We start from the raw sequence: 27570 nt of genomic DNA on the forward strand, positions 1-27570 counted from the left end.
TGCTGCAGAATTTTTCTTTCACATTCAAGACATCCTAGAAATTGTAAATTACTTCCCTCAAATAACTATGTCAAAATTACATAAATAAATAGTTATATAAATAAATGTTGGCTTCACTCTGTATAACCAACAGTGAACAACCAGAGCAGAGTTGCTCTAGGAGTATTACATAATTTATAGTTCACACCACATAAACACTGCAATTTGATTTCAATTTTCTCTTTAAACCAAAATTAATTGCTGAAGCCAGTAGATTTTCTTTGATCTCCTCCAAACTGCAAACATTACACCCCTGCAGGAGAAGAGCCCCATTTACGTCTGCACAGGAAAGGCATCAGTCTAAACTTGAGTGAAAAGGCAGGGCCACCCTCTGTGCTGGTGTGTTGTAATGAGAGAAATACACTCTCTTTTAAAATTTCAAAGGTTTATTAAACCTTAAGAAATACAACAAAGGACTGAATAAGGAGAGACATGGCGCCAGCAACATACAGAACACGGTCTGCCACATGCTCGTCTACAGAATGGCTGATCCGCCTTTTATATCGGGAAGTGGTGGGGGTGGTATATGCATCAGCCAATACTGGCCCATCCCAAAGTCTGTCAGTTACGTCAGTTAACCCTTTTCTGCCTTCCATTGCTGGAGACTATTTTCTCGCCACTTGACTGGAAGGCAGATGTTGTCATGCTGTGCCCCTTAGCAACAAACTTTTCCCATCCCATGCAAGGGGCACATGTACACGCCCTCCCTCCACAAGTCTTTCACACCCAAGGCTGTCTGGGGGCAGCAATGCCGAGGGGAGGGGAAAGGGGACTATGGGGAGAACAGAGAATGTGTAGACAACAAACCACAATAACATAACCATACATCAATATAACTTTTTTTAACATACACACAGTATTCATCCCTTAATTGTGAGAGCCAATCCTTCACATTATCTATCTATAACATTGAACATGTAAAGAAATTACATTAAATCACATAGGCAAGGTAGATGCCTCTATTGATTATGCCTGTTAGGTCACTTAAGATCACTTAAGGTCACTAGATCTCTCCATGGCAAGAGTCACTGCCCTTATGACTTAAGCTGCTTTTATATGTTTGCAGCCCTCATCACAAGTCCTGCTTTTCCCTTTAAACAAAATTCTCATATGAAATATATTTCTATAGGGACACCTGAAAATTTTCCTCAAGATGAGAAAATGGTATTATTTTGATTTGAAATTTAAAATTAAGCCCTGCTGTTGTAAAGCTTGATTTACAAGACAGCACAGTAATCCAGCACCAGGCAACAAGGCTTCCTCTCTTTGAGGAATAAGAAACACTTTCACAGTCCCCCTTTGAAAGTCCACAAGTGTTCAACTGAAGTGTCTAGATCAGAGCATTCCTCAGGGAGAGGGGTAACTCCCTCCCTTTGCCTGAGGGAGTGAGTAAACACTCGAATGTGATGCCAGAGCCTGTTCAGTTTGCTCTTTGGGGACAGAAGAATTGACAAATCTGTGTGACTCAGCGGGAATATTAATATGTTAACAGAGTCACAGGCAGACCTTTTAGCAACTGTACCACTTGTGGGCTCATTATTTCCATTATCTTACACATGAGCATTATTGTATCTATAGAAAACTCCAAAACTATTGCACAATAACAGCAGGTTTTTATTGCTTTTGTGAACAACCCTAGACCCAGGAACATTCCTGTTGGCTTCTTGCTTAGAGGAGTCTGTCATGCCACAGCGCATGCACACACACACACATAAACATATATACACATGACCCAAAGACATTCTAGTCCATGGCATCACCAAAAACAAGTGAACATTTTGCTGCACAGTCCCCTAAGTAGGGCTCGTAAAGACAGCAGCTATACATGGAAACTTGAAAATAAAAAAAAAGTGAGAGTGGATCCTTAAAATTTTTTTAAGGAAGTCTAACAGCAATAGACACAAGTTTAGTATCAAGATGGTGTTCACAAAATTTACACTTCCATTTTTAAACCAAATCCCTTGCATAGCTACTAGTTACAAACAAATCTGCACAGATAAGAACATGGCAGACTTGCAAGTTAAGCTGCAAAACTGGAGAACCATTAAGTTCTGCCTAGCAGTAGCTCAAATACGGCTCAGATACTTACCCTGTATATGTTCCTTTAGCGGTGGGTCACATTTGATGTATTTGATATAAGAAACCCAGCAAATGTAAAGCTGGAATTCTATGAACAAAGTAACCCAAAAAGTGCCTTTCAATGTATTGAATTGATCTGAATCCCTTCCTTTTTTTTTTCTTGAACATCAAATTTTGCTCCTATTGAACACAAAAATGGCAGATGATTTCATGAGACTGTATCCTCATAAGATTCTTGCAGCTTACACACCACAATAAATTTATACCAGCTTTGTGAAATGAAATGATGAGGGCCTGCATATTTACTGCTTGGCTGTTCCTTTCACTGCTCTGCACTTCAGAGGTAAAATAAAAAGGCAATCACAGCAAGTGACAGCTTCAGAGTGGAGTCTGATTATAGCCAGCTTTGCAACTGGAGCTCAGAACCAACTGATATTTTCTAGACAAGACTTGGAACTGCATTAAACAGAAAAACAAGACTTAACTGCTCCCAAATCAGCCAGGAGAGCAAAAAGCTTTTACTGTATATCATAGTAGAGTACAGAACAAAGGACAAGTTATAGTTTTTTAGATGTTTTTTCCTCAAAGAAAGCATAGACTTTGGAGTAAGGAAGGGATGCTGAACAACCTGACAAAGGAAAAGTGAGGTGCAGCCAGTCTGGTCTGAAGTGCACATGCCGGACTGTCTTGAGCTGAACATGCCTACAAGGACAATTCAGCAGCTCACTGGACACATCCTAAGGTGCTTGGATTTTAACATCGAGTACAGCTATTAGGTTTCAGCATCTCAACACAATTTCAATCCATGTAACAGTAGCATCCTGCACAGAACTAGCACTCTTTATTCCAATTACTATGAGCAAACACTGCTTCTTTTTGGCCTCCCAAAAGAAAGATGTGTTTCAAGGCTGTGGGACAGGGCAAATTCAGCATCTGTTTCCATGAGATGTGGTAATATTTTGTGTCAGTCATGATCATCAAAAATAGAGTTTTATTTACATTTTCATTTTCATATTCAAATTCAATATAAATTATGAAATATTTACAATAATTTCATTTGTAATATAGCTAAGAAAATGCATTGCTTTACCCCCCAGATTCTTAAGTTATTTATTGGAGCCTCTAAGACAAAACCCTACTGAACAATAGAAATTAGTCAAAGATGCAGAGGTAAAAAATAAAGTGCATTTATAAGATGTCCTTAGCTAACTTCACTGGACAAGGCCAAGTCACTTACTATTGAGGCACCCAGTGTTCCTACTTGACCCCGTCTCAACTCCACACAGAGGACAGACAGCTTCTCCAACCCTCTGTTACAGTCATAGGACATCAGCTCTCTGTGCAGCTTGTGCACTTGAGCAAGACAATGTACATCAACAGTCCAGCATTTTTCAGAGGCTGGATCATTTCTGAACAAAACACAGGAGATCCTTTGTAAGAATTTATCTTTACATCTTCGGCTGAGTCTTTCCTGAAGTCAGTTCCAGACTCCCACAAAGCCAGGACTCTGGCATATTGCTGATGCTAGAGATGATTATAGCTCCTCAAATCACTGGATCACTGGAGGATCTTTCAGTCTAACACACTAATGTTAACAAGGTTTGAAAAGTTCCTGCAGCTGTTCCTTTTACAGTAAGTCAGATTTGGCCTGTCAGCTTGCAGCTCTTCTTCCCCTTTAGGAATGTGTGGTTGGCAGGACGAGTTGAGAGGTAGAGAATCACTAGAGAGCCAAAGACACTGTGGACAAAAATCCAGTTCGACAAGCATTAGCTTGCACTTTCTCCTATCAAATTAGAGCACTGAAACATTAAATACCATGTTGCTTTAAACAAAACTGTCTCATAACTATTAGAACAGATCAAAATAAATTTGTTTACAATGAAAATCCATTTGAATGAAAATAACAATCAAAAATTCCAACTCAAAATTATTCCCAGTGGAGACAACTATGACATAAAAAAATCTCTTAAACAACTCAAACACAGTAAAGAAGCTTTGCTGAAGATGGAATTTTTGTTTAGTTAAAATCTGCTGGTTTTCTTTGTATTTAAGACAGCTTTATCTGGAGAATGTTAAGACTCCTGTGGGAAATACAGTTTTAAGAAAGGCAAACCATACAATTATGATTCGGACAAGTCTATTCGTCTAAACATTGCCAATGCAGTATTTTCTGCAACAGTCTTGCAACTTTTGGTTTATGTGGAATGCCAGTAGGCAGCTCCTTGCAGAAGGCTTGCACCATGTGGCCGGGTATGTTCTTAGAACGTGACTTCACAAACAACCTTGCCTTCACAAACTTGTGTTTCATCTCCCTCAAAACCTGGGTTGTCACCTTGAGAAAGGACAGTCACAGTGGAGGCCTGGGATTCTTCACTTACAGGATGCATGTTGTCATCTGTCCAGAAAAAAACCAAGTCAAGGCAAGTCAAAAAGTGCCACAGCCAAGCATTACCATCTTAAAGCAAACCACACAAACTTGACTTGCACAAGCTCAACTGCATTTTTCCTGCAGAAATGTAAAATCAAGGCCATGCCCCTACTACCTCTCTCCTGCTGCCCCTTTTTAGTTTGGGAGCCCAGTCTTGTCACTACCTGTCTTTTCTGGAATTGCCTGCTCAGCTTACTAGCGCTGAGCAAGCTGAAGTTGTCTGCTTAAGCCACAGAAGGCTAAAAAATCCAACTAGGAGGTTTTTAGCAGGTCTTGTATCTTTATGCCGCTGAAGGCAGGCATCAAGAGCAACTCCTAGAGACCAGGTTCAGGATAAAGTGGGTGGTGGGCCTGTGCTGATTTGAAGAAAGCCTTCCCTACAGACTAACCTTGTCTGGCTGATGTCCCTGTGTGTCCTTCCCACTCCAAGTGAGAATACATGAGAATGACCCATGTAATATAAGGACCCAGCAGGCTTTGAGTTACTTAGATGCAATTTCAACTTCTGATGTTTAGCTCATAGGAAGTGTCCTCTTCTCTACTGGTACTTCAACAGGGCACTCCCAAACACACACCACTTGCTGTAGTAATATGTCCTGCAAGAGACAGGCAGCAAATCCCAAATTTTCCTATCAGCTAAGCTTCCCATGGGAAATAAAGCATCCCCTTCCTAAGGCCATACCACAATTCAGAGATAGTTAGTTTCATTTGTTTACCTGCAATCTTTTCATTTTTAAAGCCAATAGCAACACTGAGTACATGTTTGCAAAGCTGAGCACTAAAAAGATGTTTTCAATTTGTTTGCTCATGTTCAAGGAGACAACATATTTGGAAAATATGATATTCTTTACAAATTAATACTCTCTAAATTGTTCAAGGATGACTCAGCCTTTTCAATTAAGAATTTAATTAAGTATTCAATTAAGTATCTTTGTTGGGGGTTGGGTTTTGTTATCTTATTGTCCCAGTTTAAAGAATTTTTCCCATTATCATGCTAAGGGAGCCTGCCGAGTTACGCCCAGGCTCTTTTCAGGACTCTAGACAAAGGAGTAGGTGGGGACTGGCTTCGGGGGGGCTACTCGCTCGCCAGCTAGGACGGAGGGGAAGGACGGCCCCTGTCTCCAGCCCACGCGGTCGGAACGCGGGGGAGCCAGGCGCTCTGCGGTCGGACTGCCCCGCATCTGCTCCGCTCCAGCCTCCTACCTCTGAGGACACAGCTGACCACCAGGACTCAAACGGTGAGCGGGGAGCTGCCCCTCCACCCTGCTCCCACCTGAGACACAGCGCGGCCGCTGCCGCTTCCCCCCCTCCCGTCTGCCACCTCCGCAGCTGTGCAGGCCCTGCCACGTTTTTCACCACCGGGAACAGACACAGGCAGAGTGTGTCTGCGGCTGAAGAAAGAGTTATTTGTTCTGTTTTGTTGTTAATTTTAATAGTTGCTGTTTTTTCTGTTTGTCCGGTTAGATATATTAGTAAAGAGCTGTTATTCCTACCCCCTTATCTCTGCCTTATAGTTCCTGATTCAAATAATTACAATACTCGGGAGTGAGAGGACTTAAATTCTCTATTTCAAAGAGGAGCTTCTGCCTTTATTGGCAGACACCTGTCCTTCAAACCAGGAAAATCTGTCTTCTCTATCTTGCAACATTTAAGCCAGAGCAAGACTGACTCCCCAAAAGTTTCCTGTAAGTAACTATTTAAAGCAGACAGACCTAGTAGCAAAGCAACGCTCACTCATCCAAACGAAATTTCCAAAAAGACAAAGAGATAAGGGACATCTTTGGAAAAGTCTCTTTGCTCTTGAAGTATGCCTCTGAGTTTGAACTATTCTTTCACAGACTTTGGCTTTTGATTCAAATTAAGCTTGTGTTTCATTTGAAAACAAAGACCAAGTGTCAGAGCCAAGGGTTAAAACAAAAGGTAAGATTAAGATAACCCTGAAAAACAAAGTATTCAAGCCCTGTGAGATGCTGTGAAGGCAACTGCCCCTAATTCATAGCCTAAGCAGCCAAGCGCAAATGATCTAGGCAAGGCAGATGAAAGAGTAGACATACGTTCTGATGGTACGTGTGCCTCCTGAGCAGATTCATCCGGTCCCTGCACAGAATCATATCCAGATGATGCTGTTTCACTAAGACTGTCCTCTTCATTAACTATAGTGACAGTGAATAGAGGTCTTTGGCCACTGGATCCTGGGGCTTGCACAGACTCAGACTGTGGTTCTACATCCATCTTTGTGGGAAAAAAAAAAAAAAAAAAAAAAAAGGTTAAATTACAACTTGGCAGGAGGGTACATCTTTCTGGGAGAGCAATGCCGGCAAGGACTGTGTCTGGAGCACTTTTACGAAGAGGGAAAAACATGAAATGGAATAAAAGTTTTGCTGTTAACCTCCAGTATCAGAGGTGAAAACCAGTTACTGCCTAATTGAGTGGGAAGTTCAGACACAGCTTCTGCATTGCTTGCCCAGTATCAGGCAAACAGTCTTCCTTCCACTCAGATCTGCCTCCCCCAGGCAAACTCTGACTTAGTTTTAGCTGGTCCAGGCAGCATCAGGCACTGGCAACAGCATCTTCCTCCAGCACTTGCAACAATGAGCAATTACAGAACACATCGGAAACTCTTGATGCATCCTAGGAAATCATGCAGTTCCAGGAACATCATACATGCTAACACATTCACTTTTCAAGGGCTCCAAGTACTAAGCAACTGAAGAGAAGCTAGTTTCAGGGACAGTATGAGTTGTCAAAGTCTGCCTGAAGATTTGAGAAACACCCATAGCTGTAAGCACGAAAAAGTTAAGAGCAATTCTTCTGTCAGGCATTGAGTCACCTCAGGCTGACATTCCGCCCAAGCCTTCAGGCAATACCAACTCATACCAGGTCAGCTGCAGGCTTCCCTAAAAGGGACATCGCAATTATTCCTATAGCATCTGGCCACTGACATGGCAACACCTGTGCTTATAGAGCTGCACTCTAGAGACAGCATGAAAAAAGCTCAAGATGTGGTCACAACACCAATGTAACACTGTGACTGGCAGCTACCACCACGACAACAGCCTCAACACTTACCTCAACACCCAACACTTTGAGGATGTCACATTTGCACAGAGGACATGTCCCATGTTCCAGAAGCCAGGGGTCAATACAGGTCTTGTGGAAGACATGGCTGGTGGAAGAAGGTAGCCAACAGGTTAGGTTTCATACCAGGAAGATTGCTTATGTGCCAGCTATGAAGGAGCCTTTTGTAACACCAAGAATTTAGTCCTTCTAGAATGAATGATCTTATTTTGCCACAAGTTTCAGCTGAAAGTTATGGGTAGTTGATCTTCCAACCTGTAGCTGGTTTGTGCTTATTAGTATCCCAATACAACTTGCTAGAATTCAGCATTATCATTTTTGCTACACGTAAACAGTCTAAAGCTGCTTTTCCAAAACTGTGTACAATACATTCCCAGCTGATATTTAAATGATACAACTATTGACATCTCAGCCTTAGCTTTAAGGTTAACTTCTCTCATGCAGATGACTAAACAGCATTTGTTTCTGTTGTAATTACATGGGCAAATCATCTCACAGAGTTATGTCATCAAGATAAACTGTATTCCCACCCATTTATAGTGTATGTGCAATCACTGTGTATTCCAAATGTTTATTTGGAAGGCCGTACACTCAAGAAAGTAGATATAGCTCAGCCATCAAATGCAAATTGATGCATATATATGCTCCTATTAAGACACTCATTTCCACAATGGGTTTAAATGAGGCCACAGATTTAGGTGATGACTTGAAATCCTGTAATCTGCCTGTTCCCTCAGCCTGAATAGAAACAGCAAGGCAAACGAGCACTGCTCAGTATTAATCAGCCCTATTATGAAGTAAATACAAAGATCACCACAATCAGTGTTTAGCAGCCCACCCTCCAGCAGGATCGAAGGATTCTCCAAATCAGCTCACATAACTGGTACTTCCTTCCAGCTGCACCAAAAGCATGATTAGAATAAAACTTGAAACTTTCTTGATGCCTGACTATTTTAAATCCTTAAACTTAATACTGGACTTGTGAACCTTTCCAACTATAAATACCTACAGTTTGACTCCCTGGACAAAAATGCCCTCGGAACATACCCACACCCCAGGGACTCAGATATCACCAATGTGATTCACAGGAACATTCCTTTGATTGCTTCTTTCATAGATCCAGTTAAATGCTTTCAAAAAATAGGGGCTTAGTGTTGAGTCAACCACCATAATCAAGCATGTTCTTGCAGTAAATATCAGTTTATAACTCATGTGAGGGAGAATTTAATATGGTTGATATCACCAGATATCAACCACATGGCAGATATCACCACTCGTGATCAAGTCCATGTAGTCTAGTCATTTGAAGCTAGCATGCCTCTGATAGCTACATTTGGGCCACAGAGGAACAAAGTATCACAAACATAAAAGCAGACTCAGAGCAAATGCAGCAAACTCGCGTATAAAGAACACAATCAAAATATGTTACTCCACTCTTACCCAAGTAAGTCATGCTTTGTTTGCAGCTTCATACCAAGATTAGCAGGGTTTATAGGGAAATAATGAGAAGTCAGGTCTCCTATCAGGCAAAGTGTGTGGAGCCTGTCTACAAGTTTCTAATGGCACTTAGTCCACTAACAAAACTATCCACGAGTATAAACATGACAAGACAACTGGATAATCAATAACATACATGTCTGAAAAGTTATTCAGTTGTTTTTTTTTTTTAAAGTATTAAGCATTAGATCAAGGGAGTTGGTTGATAACATCTTAGCTGACCAACCTTGTATTACCAAAACAGCTTAGAGGCCCAAATGCTTGGGAGCAGAGAAAGCCTTTGCAAAACTGTAACCTGATGCACAGGTAACTCCAGCTGAGATGTGCCAGTGTTTGACAGCACTGCTCAGCATACAACAGCAAATAACCATTTTTCTATTCTTCAGAACTTCATTCCCCTACATCGAAATGTTTCCAGGGCCTTTTAATAAAGGGTATGACCCTAAGGGTTATGACACCTTTTCCTTTGCACACTTTGGGCAGTTTATGGTGCAAATCTCTGATTTTAGAAGCTTGGCCAGAGCAGTCCCAGTCAGCAGGCACAGGAGGAAATCCCACAGAATAAGTTTCCTTAAGCCCTATGGCAGCTTCATTGCCCACCTTAGAAGCAATCACACTGGGCTTCCACAGCAGCACAGCAGTGAGATACAACAGGAGAGAATTCTAGGAAAATCAACTGCTATGGCTCTGTTTTGGTCTCTGTTTCAGAGGATGCATACAAGAATATACATGCTTTCTTTTAAACTAAACAAGCCAGCATGGTTTAACAAATTTAGCAGAAACACAACTTTCTTAGCAAACAGTAATTTAAGGGACAAGAAGTGGGCAACATTTTGCCAATTACCTGCAAGTTAGTGATATACACCAGCAAAGAAAGAAATCCTTAAAATGTCCTGGCATTCGACTGAGGGACACTGTGGTTTGCCAAGTTGCATGTGTCAATCCACTCACAAGGGAAGTGATGAACACAGGCCATTGGGGCACACTACAAATGTATATTTACACAGTTTCTGTTGTTCAAAATAATGTTTTGATAGATATCTCACTGTACAACAACTTGATGAAAGTTTTTTAACAAACATGGCAGAATTTTGGATAAAGGGCCAGTTTGGAAGACGACTTACTTGCAAGTCAGAACACGCATTACATCATTCGGCTTGTACTGCTCAAAGCACACAACACAGGAATCTCCATCTGGACCAATTTCCTAAAACAGTGAAATAAATTTACAGTTTAACACATTTTGAAAGCTTCATCTGAACTCCAGTTAGATTTACTGCAGATGAAGGGGGCTAGCTACAGTTAGCCATGATGCTCCCAAATATAATCTTATATAAACACACTTTGTGGATTACTCACAGTCAAGCTGACACTTCAAGACATGCATTGAAAGTTTAAACCCATGGTTTAGAATTCCACATGAAACAGTTACTGGATTACTGGAGGCACTAGTGTAGAGATTTAGAAACTGCTACTCCAGTTTTAGTTACAAGAACAGCCAGGGAAACTGATTAGATATTAGTTTAAGCATCCATGCCAGCAATTAGGTCCTTTCACATCAGCAGGACTACGAGCAGCAGCTAACAAAATAAACCGATTTATATTAATGTAAGTCTTGAGGTCTGGAAAAGGATCTGGTCTGAAAGAGGTACTGTCACTGCAACCAGAAGTTACAAGCTCAGAGAAACTTCTGCATCCTGCTCCAGTAGAAGGGAACTCCCCGGGTTCCATGCAAAGGCTGTGCTGTAATGCAGGGGAGATCACAGGGTCAGCCTTACCTTATCCCCTTCCTTCAGGGTGCGGAGCTGCATCTGTTCAATGGCCTTCTTAGCCCTGGCCCTCAGCTGCCGCTGTGACACAAAGCAGTCCTGGTCAGAAACAGCCATTTTTCTATTCACTTACTAATACTTACCCAGGTGCCTACTGCAAGCAAGTAACAGTTTTAAAACCCAGATGTTATCAAATACTATTTGGAGACAACATGAAACAGTTTTGGGACATACTGATATAACATACTGATGCAGTTACCGACTGGATGGCACACCAAGACGGCACTTACATCTGCTTTGGTTGTACCTAATCTTTTCACAAAGAACAGAAATTATAAGGGATTTTTAATTTAAGATGCAAGATAATCTAATCACATTAGACCCGCCAAAACAAACACAAGCCTTCAAACTGATTTGGTGCAGAAGACGGAACATTAAGTTCAACAATTGTTTTATGTTATACTCACTTTAGGACACCTTCCTGACACAAACATTCTGATGAAAGATGAGAGAGATTTTTTACCAATCAGCCCACTTAACACCAATACACCCTGAACTACTCCTCTGCTTCCACTGCTTTACAGCTTTCCTGGCAACTGTTGCTGTTCCAGCTGTCACTGCAGTGCCTGGAATTAGCCCAGAAACCAACCTCTGTTTAAAGATGTCTTGGGTTCCAATGTAGGTCACAGGTTGGTGCTGTTCCACTGACTCAAAGAATAGGACTATCTTCTCCCTACCCAGTGAACTTCAGGCAATTCTGGCAGTGCCATCCCCAGCACAACACTGACCTCAGGGACAGACTAGGCTCAAGTTCTGCAGCTAACCAAAGAGCCTCTTTCCAATTCCACTGCTCTGTGCAGGAGCCTTGCACTGTTGGCTTTCTAGCATTCCATCTCCTTAGGCATTTTAGCTCAGTTACACGTAACTTTTCCAAATGCAGTACTGGTGGCACAAGTGCAGAAGGACAAGTGGGAGGAGGGCTGTTGCTGACACCTAATAATCTTGCAAGGACTGGCCATTCAAGTTTGCATAAGATTCCTTGTGCTGAAGCACTTAAAAACAAACAAGTTGATTCATACATCCCCCTGGGACCCTGTCAAATAGTCCTGGCACAACATTAGGTATTTTTGTATTAGCATTGTTTTTATGCCCTAAGATAAGAGTGTCCATGTGCATGCTTTAAGAGTTTAATAACTGACACCTACTAACAACTACCAAGGAAGAGACATATACAATCCAAAGATGAGGGATACAGATGTGCAGATTTGTTTAGAAAGAAGAACTACTGAGGTATTTTTGGAAGTTTGTGAATTTCTGCTGAACACATCAATATATGTTTCTCAATGTCACTTATGGTAAACTTGGAAATGTCCTTGTCAAGGTTTGAGACTGAAGCCAAGAGCAGCAGCCACGTACTGAAGTTTACTGAGGCTCCCAAAAGTCTGAGCAGCAAACACGGTAACATAACAGAGCAGAAATGCAGCAATATAAGTACTTCTCGTATATGGCCAGAACTGTCACCACTACTTGATATTAACTGAAAACTAAACTTTCTAGGAATGTACTCTCTCATACAGTATCTAATCTACACATCTAATGTCAGGGCAAACATATTAGACAGGACTCAACTGGCTGCACTGTTAATAATTTACTTGAAACAATATTTTAAATTTTGCATGGGCACCAGTTTAATTGCTCCTCATTAAACGTTAAAGTCACCTTTAACATTGATTTTGGCAAGTACAGCACAACACCCCTCCAGGGGGTGGAGAAAGGTTGCAAAAGAAGCTTTATGTTGAACAGTCTAGCAGGACACCCAAGCTTGGAATGTCAAAGTATTTTCTGAAGCCAAGTTTTCCAAGCAAATGTGAAACGTGAATTATATTAGAACTATAAAAGCTCCAACATTGAAAAAGCTAGAAAAAATAGCTAAGTTGAGGAAATAGAATCAAGATATTACGAAACAGGTCAGGTCTCAGCTTCTATCCAGGCTCTGGCATGTTGAAATAGTGAGGTACCTAAATGGAAAAATTAGTTTGGAGTTGCTCAGTCCTAAGTCTTCCTTGTTCAAAGCTGCCAATTTTGCCTCTAGTCCTTTCTGAATAACGGTGCCTTCCTGGCACCCTGCATGGCACTACAAACCAGACAGCTCTGAGGAGACTGGGAACTCCTGCTTTTCTCCTGTAAGCTAAGGAAGTTCTTTCCCACAGGTAGCCACAGGTAGCTACTGCCATTTAAGCAGTTTTGAATTGTTGAAAGTTGAGCAATTTGCCTCCTCCAAAGCCATTAATTACGTCAATTCTCAGCAACATCTAATCTTTATGAAATCAAAGGAAACAAAGACTTGCGCTGAAATTAGAAACCAGGGCACAGATAACATCATGGGTCATTTTGCTCTATTAAGAAAGGTTACTATATTGAGAACTGAATTTGTCAGTACTTCACTGACTAGAAAGGTAGCAAGCCACCTACCACACTTGTTTCAATTTTCCATCTTCTTGCTCACTGACCTCCCAATGCAGGAAGAGACTGCAGAGATGGAGACTTGAATTTCAAGCCCAGAAGAAAAGATGCATTCAAGAAGGAGCTAGCAGGTTGCACAGTGCAGCTTGCTCATGAAGAAAGAACTACTCTGGTTTAACTGTTAGGTTAGGACAGATGTGCTACTAAACTTCTCTTTTCGCTTGGACCAGAAGCTGACATGACTGGCTTTTCTCAATAGCAATCTGGGTTTTCAAAGGGCTGAACTGTGACAGAAAAGCCACCAAGATGTCCCATAGAAGCCAGGAAATTGTTTAACTAATATTCAGTGCTTCACGGAGCCAAAGCACCTAAAACTCAAACTATGGATCTATACTGAAAATCCAATCCGTAGCTAACAGGGCACATGGTAGCATCACCTTTTACTAGTTCACCTGAATTAAAAAGCATTTTCTTGCTATTCTTTACTATTTACCTAATCACTGTGAGGTCAGTCTGAGATGCCAGGGTATAATAACAATTAGAAACAATTCTGGATTGTCTTTGAGTTTCACTTTAACAGAATAGTATATTTTTACGCCCTGATAGCAGAGAAGCTTTCTTCTATTCTTATACTCTGCAAAGCACTTATTGGAGCTCCTTGATTTCAGTGCTGCTGGAACCCAAGACTGCTAGCCAAGCAGTACCATCTATACTGAGGCATTAATAACATCTGCAATTTCTTGAAAGCCTGATAGCCCACAATGATCTGTTGCACTCTTAAGTACCTTCAAAGGAGGAAACATTTCAATTTGATTTAATGAATACTGAGTAGGGCACCCAGGTTTTCCTGCCTAGATTTATTTAGCATTGTTAAACAGAGCTATGAGCCTAAGGTAGATGGCAAGGATTCATCAGCAGGAGACTGCATCTCTGCCCACAAATATCAGCAAGAAAACAGCACCAGGTTACAGAGACAACTCCACATTTCATCCAGAAGCAGCAATGCTACATCTCACAGGCAGATGAAAACTTCCAATACTTCCAACCCTAACTGAGTCTGTCATGTAATTCTCAGAAAGCTTTCAGTCAGAAAGCAGTTTTCAACAAGCAGCAGCCTCCCAATGTGCAGCTAAAGTCATGCCCCATTTTGCAGACAAACTTCCAGTCATGTCTCCTGATACAGCAAGGACATAAGCAGTGCTATGTGGGAATGATGAGGGTGAGCTTAAAGCAGTTTAAGGGGGCTGTCACAGCCCCCGCTACATGAGCATTACAGCTACACTGTAGTTCAGAGAGTATTTACAGGAAACACAATTAGCTGAGCACAATCAACTTTTCTCCATGTAGTTTGCTTTTGGCTGTTCTTTAGGGAAGTTTTAAGCTGTGCAAAGATGTAACTCTTAGCATTTTAAAGATCAAACAAATTCAGTAATTTTGGTACTTAACCAAAACTTACAGATCTCAAGATCCACACCATGGAGGGATGGGGGGTATAAAAAAACAACAGTACAAACTCACCTGCTCCCTGGAATGGGCCCTTGCAATAATGAGTCTCCGAGCAGAGTAAGAGACATAGCAGCCCACAGTTGCTGCTGCCACAATGAAAAATGACACAGAGATGAAGAGGATGGTGAAGATATTCATGGAAAGACTGCGCTTTTTGCCCACTTCAATGACCATAGTGACCTTCATGCCGCTCTGAATCCGTTGCAGGATTTCCATGCCTTTCACGTTGCCAATCATAATTGCAACAATCTTTTCAGCACCTGGAAAGAAGGTAAATCCCAAGTGTTGTATCAGAGGCATTGTCTTCGATGTCCTACTTCAAGTGCTAAAGAAATGGCTGTGGGAAGTTTCTAAATAATATTTATAGATTCAATATGAACTGATGGAACAAGTGTCATCACTATGTGTTTTCCTGCTGAAAGTGTCTCATTACCTATGAGCAGCATAAGTGAACCATCATCTCCACAGCATTCCTCACTCCTATACAGGACACAGACTGTCCTATTTTAGACACAACACTTCGGCGATTTACATTTTAACATGCCTTTGAACTACACGGAGTTAAAAATAAATTGCCTGCAGAGTAAAATCACTGGAGATTGTGATATCTGTACAGGGATTGCTTTCTGTAATGGATCCAACTCCCTCTCTGCTCCACTGCTAGTTCTTAACATCTCTCTTTCTAAATTTGACAATACTTTTGAGTACTTCCCCAGATACTGAGCAATCAAAGACATAGATCACCCTTCACTTCTGTATTTTCAGCAGCAGTAGAGAAATGATTGAGGAAAATTGCATTGTGAATTCTAAGTGGTTTTTCGAGTTTCTAGTGCAGATTCAGAGGGAAGCAAATATGAAGGGAGGTGTGTTCCACTTTTAAACAGTTGGGGGCAAGATGCCACATGCCGTCCTGATTTTAACAACAGGTTTTATTGGCTTAGTTGAACACCACAAGTAAAAGGAACCAAGGTGTTTATGGTAGGAAGAAATTTCAAGCAACTCCAGTCATCAAGCACAGACCAGAGCAAACTGGTTTCCTTTCAGTGACATGAAAGGGCTTGAGGACACGTGATACCATTTGTAGAAACGTTAGAATTTCCCAATATTACAGAGAAGCTCTTAAGAGGGGAAAAAAAAGGGGAGAAAGGGTGATAAGTAAATTATCAGAGATTTCTCTAAACTCAATTTGATCACCTGCACCACATTCATAATAGACATTGCATGGGGGAAGAATAAACACTGTTACAAAGTGCTGTTTTTAGCTAACCTCCCAGCCAAACACTCTTTAATGGGTTTTTCCCTCTGGTGAGTCACTCAAGTTGTTTCCCTCTGCTGAAAGTTATTCAACTTTCAGCTACCAAAAAACCCTCGAATTGATGTTAAACCACAAAGGCTGTCATTGGACAAAGTGTTTATTAATTTTCCACCTTGTTCACATTATGCTTGCGATCCAACACAGCACGCAACTTTCCTCAGTGGGACAAAACTCGTATTTTATTCAGAAAGCTCCTTGAGCTTTCCTCACACAGAGCTGAGGAAAAAAAGTCTCCCAGACTGCAACTACTCTTAAGGATGAACTAGGGCTTATATATCATATATAAAATGTGCTGGAGTCAGGTGTTAGCAGCAAGCACAGAAGTCAGAAACAGAGACTTGCTTTCGTAAGCATGGAAAAAATTGTGGAACAATAGACTGCAACAGTGAGAAAATAAAAAGTGTGCCAAAAAAAAAAACCCAAAAAACTTTGCTCTACTGATTCCCCTATATTTCTGCATGTCTCTCAATAAATCAATCTTGTGGTTATGCAACAGCACAGGATACAGCATAGAGACTCCTGTTAATGAAATGTCACCATCAGCCTGCAAAACCATTTCAGCTACTAAGCCACCCATTGTGAACAAGTTTTACCCTTAAAGAAAGAAACATATTCCATATAAGTTTCAGACTGCATAGTTCACAGGATGTCATCAGATGACAGCTTTAATCCTCACTGACACCTCCCAACCCAAGAGATTTCTGTTGCAATTTCAGGTTTGCTTTAGATGAACATATGCAAATGGCTAGCTGATGGCTTTGACACTGGCACAACAAGGGCAGAAGTGAGTGGCCATTTCCATCAGCAGGTTTAAAACAATTTCTGTGCTTCTATAAAAAAAGCAAGAGGATCGCCCCCACTCAATACTTTGTGAGCTGCTACTTGGGTCCCATTATCGCAGGTACTGAAACATGTTATGGTGGCCTTGAAACCAGCAGCCTTGAGAGAGGCTCCTGAGAGGCCTTGGCCATCATGTGGGAAACAAGATATTTGATGGGACATCTGCAAAGGCATCTCAAGCACAGCAGCTGCTCTCAACCATCAGCTTTTTCTCACCCAGACTCCAGCAAAGCAGAGGCAAGTCGGTTAGTTGTGCACTCTCAGAAACCCAAGTCCTTTGCCCAAGTATCAGCTTTTGTGGTTCAGCTGAAGCTTCTGAAACAGTTTTTAAGGGACACTAGAAGGTGAAATTAATCTGCTGCCTGTTTAGCTGATAATGGGCTCATTGCTAAACAGAAGCAAGACCTGTTCAGTTAAACATTTCCCAGCCTCTTTCCTTTCACATTTGTGAAACTGGAGAGAGAAAGTTATTCAACTCTTTAGGAAAACACAAGCTGCGTCTTCGGGCACCTCCCAAATTGTAAGGCAGCAGCTGGTCAAAATCTGAAGGAAATTGAAGCACACCGGTTGATGAAGCTCACAAACCCCAATGGGCAGGGGCAGGAAAGAGCTGGGACACAGCAGATTGGGCCCACAAGGAGAGTGCATGACTGGGATCAAAGTTTCACCTTCCTGGATCAGTCTAACTTAGATGTAGAGTGGAGTTGCATCTATTTATAGCACTATCAATCCCTATACAAAACTCTGCCCCCCTGCAAAGATTTCACTTGTTCTGCCAGTACACTTCTGCTCCTAAATATGAATTACAGCTTTGACAATTCAGTAGAGAAATGAGATGTGCAAGGGAGGCACAGAGCAGAGAGCCCTACCTTTGCATAGTACACATCTGCGTTTTCACATTCATTTACGGTGATTATTATAATCCAGTGCTACATTTTTGTGTGCTACTGATAAATCTATCCTGAACCAAGCAAGCTGTAGGGCCTGGAGAACACTTGCCCCACAATATTTAAAATGCAATGGTACTTTTAAAACACTCACTTTCAGCAATAAAATCACAATCTATAAATGCATTAAAAAAACATCAAGGCAAGGTACAGATCTCAAAGTCAGACAACACCACTGGCCAAAACCATCTCAAGAACTAAAACTCCCTCACTCAAAAGTAATTTCTCGTTCAGGCATTGGAACCATTTTGCATTGTTTAAACCAAACAAATTCAGCTTCAGTTAAGTCCTGAAAGACCCCTTCATTTTGGTTTAAAGGCCTCAGTGTAACTTTGGGCAAATTCCATAGATCTTTCTTTTCTTGGACAGCAAGAGCCAAACCTCTCTAGTGTCTCTATCACCATTTGCCAAGAACAGGATGTAAAACTGATGGACCCTTTTTCTCTTTAGGAAAGCTACAACACAGTAGCTTGGGACCAAGCTACAACACAGTTTAGTGAAAATATGTGAGGAAGGCAATAGTTTTGAGAGCATTTTTAAGAAAAAAGATAAAAACATGCTAAGTAGGCAAGTTGTTTCAGAACAAGGAAAAATCTAGTATGCCACGCAGCCTCCAACATTTTGGATCCCATCATTTTTTCCCCTCAGCTGTCTCAAAGTCTGAAATTTTGACTCATCTTTAATCAGACTAAAATTAAGTGCCCACAGTTTTGCCAGTATTCCTTTACTCTGTCCAGAGAGCACCTTGTGCAAACAGTGCCCCTGCTATGGTACAGCCATACTGCTTCTCCCTGGGACCAGCACAGCTCACCCCAGCATGGGAATACCCCCACCCCATCCTTGCTCCCGGTGGGATCACAAATCCATTTCAAGCCCCAGCTGGCTACCACATAAGCTACCTGTTCAGAAAAAGCAGAATGGAAGAAATTACTTTTGATTTTGAATGTTTCATATATTAAAAAACAAACAAAACCAAAAACACCCAATAAAACAAAACAAAACAAACAAACAAACAAACAAACAAAAAACACGAAAGAAAAGGAAGTGCAAAGTTTGGAGTCTGAATTCTCAAAGAATGGAGAGGTTCTCTTTAACCACAGCACCACAACAAAAATGCTATCTGAAGGCTCTTTCAGGAGATGAAATACAGCTCTAGCCTTGGTGCCAGGATCATTGTTTTTATCTACAAGATATGGTGCTTGCAGCACAGATCATAATAGTTGTGCCTTATGCCTTAGTCAAAGGAGCTAAAGTTGTTCCCCTGGCACTCCTCTAACACCACCATCAGCAAAAAAGGCATTAGGAGATGAAGCTGTCTCCTGTTCTTTAACACAAAGACACTGTCAGTTTACACTCCAACCATTTTTTACCAGTTTAGCACACCTAGCAGCTCAGGCATGTAAGAGGAGTACCTGATAGCCTATCTTTCATGTTTAGGAAAAAAAAATACATCTTGAACATTGCTTATCTCACTGTACTTGAATACTAAGGAACAGGATTTCTGGTGATTATCAAACAGACTGGTACAAGCTTACTGTTATCTGTTACAGTAGGAGGAAAAAACTAAGTGTACACAGACTGAGCTGGTATTACCTACTTACATAATTTGCCTCAGATGACAGGCCAGCACTGCACATAAAAGCCATTAAGTCTCAGCAGCACACCCTACTCTAGGGACACAAGGGCTCTCCCTGGCTCAGATGCTATGAAACCAGACCCTGCAGGCAAGCTCTGCTCTCATCCATGGTACAGTGTGGATAAAAAACTAAAGCGCTGCTTGCTGTCATCCACATGCACAAGGCAAAATCTCATCAGGAATGTGCCCATCCCCACAATCATCCTGCATCCCAGAGACTGCCTGTATTGCTTTGCAATCAGCTCTCCCCTTTGCAAGTGGGGAGGGTGACTGAACTCATAGTTCAGGAGCAGTATAAGCCTGGATAAGCTCACATTGGTAGGCTTGTTCCTTCTTCCCCTGCTTTGCATGTTGTCCACCCCAAACATTACCTGGCACCAAGATTCAGGTTATTTGGCAGTTATTTAAAGCTACAGCCCCGTATGATTGACTGAACTGCCTTTTTCCTCACACTATTACCTAAGCTTAATTAAATCTACTTTCAGCTTGCTTTACTTGATATATGGCATTATGTCTGATCTCTTCCTCCTAAACACACAAGCCTTTCAGCATATAGGGGCAAGCATCCACACAAAATCATGGAATGACTGGGGTGGGAGAGTATCTCTAGAGAGCATCTATTTCAACCCCCCCCGCTAAAGCAGGTTCACCTAGAGCAGGTTGCAAAGAATCACATCCAGACAGGTTTTGAATATCTCCAGTGAGGGAGACTCCACAACCCCTCTGGGCAGTCTGTTCCAGTGTTCAGTCACCCTCCCCCTAAAGAAAGTTTTCCTCCTATTCAGATGGAACTTTCTCTGTTTCGGTTTGTGCCCACTGTCCCTTGTCCTGCACTGGACACCACTGAAAAGAATCTGGTCCAATTCTCATGCCACTCACCCTTAACACACTCTCATTCTTCTCACTTGCAGCCTAAATAGGCCCAGCTCCCTCAACCTTTGGTTATATGACACATGTTCCAGTCCCCCATTATCTTCACAGGCCTTCTCTGGACTCACTGCAGATGTTCCATGTCTGTCTTGAGCCAAGGAGCCCAGAACTGCACACAGAACTCCAGATGAGGCCTCACCAGGGCAAAGCAGAGGGGCAGGACCACCTCCCTTATCTCTTCCTAATGCATCCCAAGATCCCACTGGCCTTCTTGGCCACAAGAACACACTGCTGGTCATGGACAGGAGTCCACCCGGATGTATGGGGTCTACTCCACAGAGTTGCTTTCCAACAGATCAGTTACAGCCTGTACAGCTGGCCAGGGTTATCCCTCCCAGGTACAGACACTTGCTGAATTTCATTAGGTTCCTCTCTGCCCAGCTCTCCAGCCAGTCCAGGCCTCCCTGAATGGTACCAAAGCTTTCAGGTGCATCAGCTACTCCTCCCCAGTCTGTATAATCGGCACAGGACACCACTATCCCTTCACACACATCAGGGATGAATAAGGTGAACAAGACACCAAGACATAAAGAAGGAAGATTTCCACATTAGGAAGTGTGGGGAAACTTTTTTACCAAACAGGCTAGGTGTATAAAGGGCCACATCAAGACCAAATGTAGTTTTGCAGTCCCCAGGGAATACTGGAGGTGGAAACCAACCTCCACTCTATTTAGTTTAAATAGTGAATCCAACAGTTACCAACCTTTTTTTCTCCCGCTCCTACCTTCTGAGCCTTAAAGTCTTACATAAATGCTCCCACTCCCTAAATCTCAGAATATTTGCAATATGAAATCATCCTCTAAAACAGCAGCCAGCACAGTAATATTTTTCAAGGGCACAGAAATGAATGAGATCTTGTAGGACAGCTCTTTGGTCAGTGGCACCTGCAAGACTAAAGTACCACCTTTCAATCTAGCAAACAGCATCTAAAACCTCCTGGAGAAACAGGAAGCAAAATTCCTAATGAAAATTCTTTGGTGAGTTTCCTCAACAGTTCTAAGCAGTTTTGATTTAGTAAATACTTTGCTCACCCTCTCTCAATGAGAACGAGCTCACCACTAATATCCCTTGCTCTCCACATGCTGGTGGTAGCTAAGTGTTCACTGGGAACAAGTGAGTTTGAGAAAGCTAATGGTAAAATTATGTAAATGGGCACAGCCTCAGCCAGAAAGCACCTGTCTGTGAAAAGATGACAGGTCACACTGGACACGAGCTCACCAACACATTCAAGGTGGAGGTAAACAAGCACTGTCACTGTTTTAGCAACATGATGTCCCTCACAATGAAGCCTCTGCTACCACAGCTGTAATTTAGGATTTTAATTCATCCTTTCACATTTCAGCTGCCCAGTAAACCCAAAGTGCAAGAGCATTTCACAGACCTATTCCAGGCTATCTAAGGGATGACACCTACCCTACAGTTTTCCACGGCACAGGGGTACCTAAATTATATCATAAAGAGCAAGGGCAGGGATCAGAAGCTGTCAATAGCACTAGTTAATCTCATCCAGTTTCTCAGTGCCCCTCCTGCTTGCTCACAGACTCTTCTGCTGGGGGTAGCCCCATCCACTGTCACACCATCCCCTGAGGGTGGGAAATCAGGGTCACCAGCCAGACCCACTTGCTACAGTTGCTTATCTGAATGCTACTACAGCTCTGACATTAATTTACTCTAAACCAGGCAGCCAGAACCAAACTGAGTTTGAGCGCATAAAGACAAAATTGCAGCTCACACACACCAAAAAGCTATTCTCAGATTCAAAGAGCAACAAACTTCAGACATTACAGACTTCAAATACCATCCAGGCACAGCAGATGCATGCAAAGGCCTTCTTAGAAAGGAACAGTAGGAAAGGCTGGCTTAATGATCTGCAGAGGCTCATCTGGCCAAGAACAAGACAAAGGAAGCATTATTATTTAAATCCTCCATCCTTATTCCTCTCCTCAGATGTCCTCAGCACAAGTCTTCACTCACTGCAAAGAGAGGTGCACTATTTGTCTACATAATGCTTACAAAGTCTCAGCACAGCCTGCCTTGGGATTACAATTCTGACTCAATCTTTAACAGTTTTGCAGCTCACATCAGCTTTTTAATACCTTGGCAAACTTTTAGCTTGTTTCTGAAGATCATATCTCACAAAAAGCAGTGGAGCACTAGATGCTTCTGCTATACACAGTTTTCTCTAAGCATATGAAGATAAGGCTTCACCTCAGTGAAATTCCTGCAGAATAAGTAGCAGTGCTACATATTTAACCTTTCCTTCCCCTCTCACCCACCGACACAAGTTTACACTTGAACCAGATTTTGTTAGTCTAGACACTCCTAGAGCCAGAATCATTAAGCTGTATTTCTCCAGAATAAGCCCTCTGCAGATCAGGTGATGTGCCTCTCAAGTCTAGAGTTACACCACAAGAGAGAAACCAAAGAAAATTATCACAGTTTCTTTCTGACCGGCAAAGAATCCTTCTTCACCAGCTGCAAGGAAATACTGAACACCAAAGAACACTTCCCAAGAGCACCACCATGCCCTCAAGCCAAAGCCACCTAACAGCCTGGTTCTACCTTAAGGCAAGGTCCACCTTTAATACAAACCAACTCTCACCCTGCACTTTTTCCCCACATGCTACTGGTTTTCTCCAATCAAATGTCGTTTTCATAAGGTCAATAAAGATTACAGAGAGGTGCAATTATAAGCACACAGAACTGTACTTTGAAACCCTGCTCAGCCTGACACAGAGTGGTACCATCTTAAAATGTGCACAGTTAAAACTCAAGTTTGCTAATTGATATGGGTTTGTGCTTATAAACCACAAAGCAAATTTTACTTTGGACTCCATCAAATTCTTGACATTCTACATGTTAAGGATTATAGACAGTATTTGATTATATCTGATTTGGCTATTCACTGCCTTCTGTTGTTTTAATTGCCAGACTGGTTTGCTGTTGTTGGGTTGTTTTTGTTTAAAGTTGGCACAGCAAAAAGTTATATGGAGCACTGATGCAATAAAGAATTCATCAGACTAAACATGATGATTGTAAGAAAAAGAAAGTCTCTGAAAGCAGGATGACTAGGACAAACACTGCTGCAAATACACACCCATTTAATTTTCTAAACAAGAAAGTTGCTTCAAAAGCCAGGTTTGAATGCCCCAGGAAAAAGCATACTGCACTTTAAGATAAGTTTCTGTTAACAACTATGTATTTTGTTGCTACCAAAGGTCTTTGAAGAAAAGCATATTGTGCCATACACTTTATCAGAGCACACCCATAGAGATAGATCTTCCTTGCTGCCAGGCAGATGACAGCTCCATGCCCCACAGATGAGAGAAGAGTACTCAGTACTGCTGGCTTAATTGCCCCTCACCCCAGCAAAACTATCCCCTGCTATTTCCCACTGACTCAGCTGGGAGGAAGTGTTTGGCCTTGATTGGTTTCACTTGATGGCATACGGCCCCCATCAGAGCAGAAATGAAGCCAAATAGGAAACCCAGATTGCAAAGTCACCACTAGCACAGCTACAGCCATTACAGATATGGTGGGAGTTGTACCTGCACAAAGCCGATCCTTTAATGAACACAGCCACCTTCCCTGCTGACTCCAGGAGAGCTAGAACACCCAGTGCAACCAGTGAGGCCAGAAGAGGGGAGCCATCCCAAAGCACAGTTCAGCAAAGATCTTACCTCCTAAGTTTGAGGGGTAGTGCTGTAGGCTGAGCTCATCAGCATTACACAGGGAATATCCTGCACCTGGCAAACAGAATGAGGCTGATGACTTGTAGCTTGCTCCAACTTGGCTGTGCTGTGTCCAAAGCCTGCAACGTTTGTCAAGTTTGACCAGATAGCACTGGCCCCGAGCAAGGGCAGAAGGCAGGAATGCCCCAAGCACAGTGTGGCACCAAAGCCCCATGAAGGAAGAGCATCGCCGTGGGAAGAGCCAAGAACACGGACTTGCAGACAGACGCAGTCATAGAAAACTAACCACAGAGAAGAAGAAAAGGGAGGGTGGAACTGGAAAGAGAGTAACTAAAACAAGGACAAGCAATAAAAGCAACAGCAGCAACAAGCTTAGCCCAAGCTTAGCTTAGTAATTGCGCTACGACATGGCAACGAGTCATCAGGCAGATTAAATAAGTGGTTTGATAGAAGCTGTCTTCTCCAAGGAGTCCCTGTCCTATTTGTCTACAGTTCAGCTGGGAAGTTTCAAAATGACGTCAAGTAGCCATCCCATCATGCAGGATAATCAGGACAGTTAGAGCCACTCTGATGTCAATGCCTCAGCAGAAAGCTTAAGGACAACATAGGAAAGGAGGGAGCTCCTCTTGGAGCAAACCCTGCCAAGAGCCCATGGCTCATTTTGAGAGGCAGCTCCCAGCAAGGTTAAGATGCTGCAAGTCTCTCCCAGCAGCCAGGATGGAGGAGGGGCAGGAACACATGGTCCTTCCCCTCAAGAACAGGTTCAGCAGCGACCTACCCGGGCCAGCAGTGCCAAGGCAGCTTCTCCAAGAGCTGCAGGATTAGACAGGCACACAGTGAACAGGGCTCAGGGCAAGGACACTGTCAGTTCAGCAGGAGGAACTTGCCCAGCAATAACCAGATCTCAATAGCATTTGTCAGCTGATGCTTTGATTACATAAGAAAACCTTGTTTCAGAAAGGCCAGAGACTATATGTTTTGAATTCTTAAAGCAGAGTACCAACAGCCCTACAGCTCTTGAGATTGCAAGCTCATTAAGACAACAAACCTTCAGAGGCAGCTACTGTTTTTTTGTCTTACCAGAATACTTGCCTCCATTGCTAGCAGAAATCCTCTCCACCCCTTCTAAGAGAGCTGCTGCACACATATAATTATTTTTCAAGCCACTCAGAGCTTTAACACGCAGTATTCATTTTCATTGTTCAATTTCTCTCCAGAACATGGGATTTCCCAAAGCAGTGTCACTTCACAGAACTCCAACACACTCAGGAGGGTGTGTGTCTGTCTAACAGCTGGACAGAGCCACTAAGGCCACTCAAAGGGCACCTACTTGATCTGTCACCAGAAGGCGTTTACACAGCTTTCAACCTAGGTCTGTTTCTCAGGTAACATTAGCCTAAAACACAGCCAAATCTCATTCTTCTTTTGAAAGACAGGCAGATAAGGAAAAAATAGGAGACTTTCTACAGCAAGAGAAGGAGAGCTCCATCATAAGCCTGTGCAAACTGGAAAACAACCTTTAAAGACTTTCAGCTACTTGCATTAGAAGCGGCATTTTGCTGCTGAAAAGTTACCTACAAAAGAATCTCGTACTTTGCATATATCTGAGCTGGTTAGTGTGCAGGGCATAGGGAGAAACAGTGTCTGAGTATGAAAACCCAGCCCATTTTACAGCCCAAATCAACTCCACAGTCTTAACAGGAATTAAAAACCTCAGCATCTAAAACCTCTGGCGACTACAAACTCAGGCCAGAAACCCAAACCAAGTGGAGACTGTCACCCCCGCACACCTACCGCCAGGGCCCGGACCAGCCCGGCCAGAGCGCTCGGCAAGTGCCCACTCATCCTCTGCCCCAGCAGCAGCCGCAAATTTTGGACACAGTTACTCATTAATCAGAGAAAAAACAACATCAGCAGCGCCAGAAACAGCACTGGCCCGTCCGGGCAGAAACTCCTGTGGTGCGAGAGAGGTAGCAACATTCCCGGCTATTACCGAGGAGTTGCGCCGCAGATGTGCGGCTGGGGCTGCGGCTGGGCTGTGCCCTATTCCCTCACCCTCCCTCCAGCGCGGGGACCCCTTTCTTTTGCAAGCCGCCGCCTGCCCCGTTCCCCGGCGCTCACCGTGGTGGGACATGGGCAGCACCTCGTTGCCGGTGCCACGGTAGTTGTAGATGACGGCGGCGGCAGCGCCGCGCTCGGCGGCTAGGCGGATCTTGTCGGCGAAGGAGCAGCCGCCGCCGCGCTGGATGAGGGCGAGCCAGCTCGGGGACCCGCCGGCCGGGGGGGCCCCGCTGAAGTTGGTAAGCGCGCTGCAGGCATTGAATGCGTCGGGGCTGTCGGGCAGCACCAGCAGCCCCTCGGCCGACTGCAGCGGCGAGTCCAGCCCGTACAGGCCGCTCTCGCCCGCCTCCCAGCCGCTCTCCCATGACACGTTCAGCCAGGCAGTCCACGCCACTGCCGCAGCTGCCCCGCGGGGACAGGGCGACGGGACGGCACAAAGCAACGCGGCCAGCGCCAGCAGCGAGGACCCCGACAGCATCCCAGCACGGCCCGGCCCGGCCACCCCACCGCCTAAAGCCGCCGCCGCAGCTGCCGGGGGAGGAGCGGAGCCGCCCCCGCCGCGACACGCCCCCAGCACTGCGCGGGACCGAGCACCGTTGCACCGCACCGCGCACTATCTCACTGCGCCGTCCGCAGCCGCGGGAGCCCGCCGGGAGTGGACCCCCACTGCTGCCCGGGGAGTGGGGACCTCGGGCGCTGCGGCCCCGCCGGTGCTGTGGCGGGTGCGCATCCGGGCATCCCCTTTCGCTATTTTCTCTCCGGGCGCAGTGCGCCACCAGCCCACGTTTGTCCCGAGGGGATACGGAAGGTCATTATTTGTTCTGTGGAACTCACAACAAAAAGTCCTGTTTCTCTAGTGCCCTGCAGTTAACTTTGGGGCAGTCAGTTCGCATGCACCAGCCCTTTGCTCCAGCACTTACACACTTTTGCCAAGTTGTCCTGCATCAGGCAGTGTGATCAGATTGCTGGCAGTCACTGGAACCACGAGTGTGACATTCTGTAGAGCCCTGCCAGGGAATTTGAGGCCACAAAGGAAAATAACATGAGAAAAAACATTTCGAACTCCTCCAGAGAGCCACTCTTTTGACTGAGAGGCCTTGCCTATCAGCTGCTCTTCAGGAATTGCCCCCAGCCCCAGGAGCCTTTCAAACACAACTCAAACAGCCACATCACTATGCACAGGCTGGAGCTCTGAGTGAGAGCCCATCTCTGAGAAAGGAATATTCCTGGGCAGTGATTACATGGCCCAGGATCAGTGGCTCCCTATGAAAGCACTAATAAAACTAGTGT

At 43.5% G+C, this 27570-nt stretch overlaps 1 protein-coding gene across 2 annotated transcripts; it reads right to left on the bottom strand.

Moving 5' to 3' along the window:
• Nucleotides 1-3089: 3089 nt before the first annotated feature.
• Nucleotides 3090-27006, bottom strand: RNF128 (ring finger protein 128). 2 transcript variants are annotated; one of them, XM_056491368.1, is made up of 7 exons: nt 26341-27006; nt 14872-15119; nt 10900-10971; nt 10246-10328; nt 7616-7712; nt 6601-6778; nt 3090-4513 (listed from the first exon to the last, which is right to left on the bottom strand). In XM_056491368.1, the coding sequence occupies exons 1-7, from the start codon at nt 26756-26758 to the stop codon at nt 4377-4379; spliced, it is 1233 nt and encodes a 410-aa protein (XP_056347343.1). In that variant the 5' UTR covers nt 26759-27006; the 3' UTR covers nt 3090-4376. The 2 variants fall into 2 exon arrangements, with proteins under 2 accessions (XP_056347343.1, XP_056347344.1); XM_056491369.1 differs by lacking the exon at nt 26341-27006 and adding an exon at nt 24208-24892.
• Between the last annotated feature and the right edge of the window lie 564 nt (nt 27007-27570).

This window comes from Oenanthe melanoleuca, chromosome 4A (assembly GCF_029582105.1).
Source record: "Oenanthe melanoleuca isolate GR-GAL-2019-014 chromosome 4A, OMel1.0, whole genome shotgun sequence".
Taxonomy (NCBI): domain Eukaryota; kingdom Metazoa; phylum Chordata; class Aves; order Passeriformes; family Muscicapidae; genus Oenanthe; species Oenanthe melanoleuca.

What these genes read in the sequence shown, in the direction of transcription:
- RNF128 (XM_056491368.1), bottom strand. Translation starts at nt 26,758, where the DNA reads ATGCTGTCGGGGTCCTCGCTGCTGGCGCTGGCCGCGTTGCTTTGTGCC. An exon ending in CCCTGAAGGAAGGGGATAAG is followed by an intron (nt 10,329 to 10,899) that starts GTAAGGCTGACC and finishes TCACTGTTTTAG; the next exon opens with GAAATTGGTCCAGATGGAGA. An exon ending in ATGCGTGTTCTGACTTGCAA is followed by an intron (nt 7,713 to 10,245) that starts GTAAGTCGTCTT and finishes TTCTTCCACCAG; the next exon opens with CCATGTCTTCCACAAGACCT.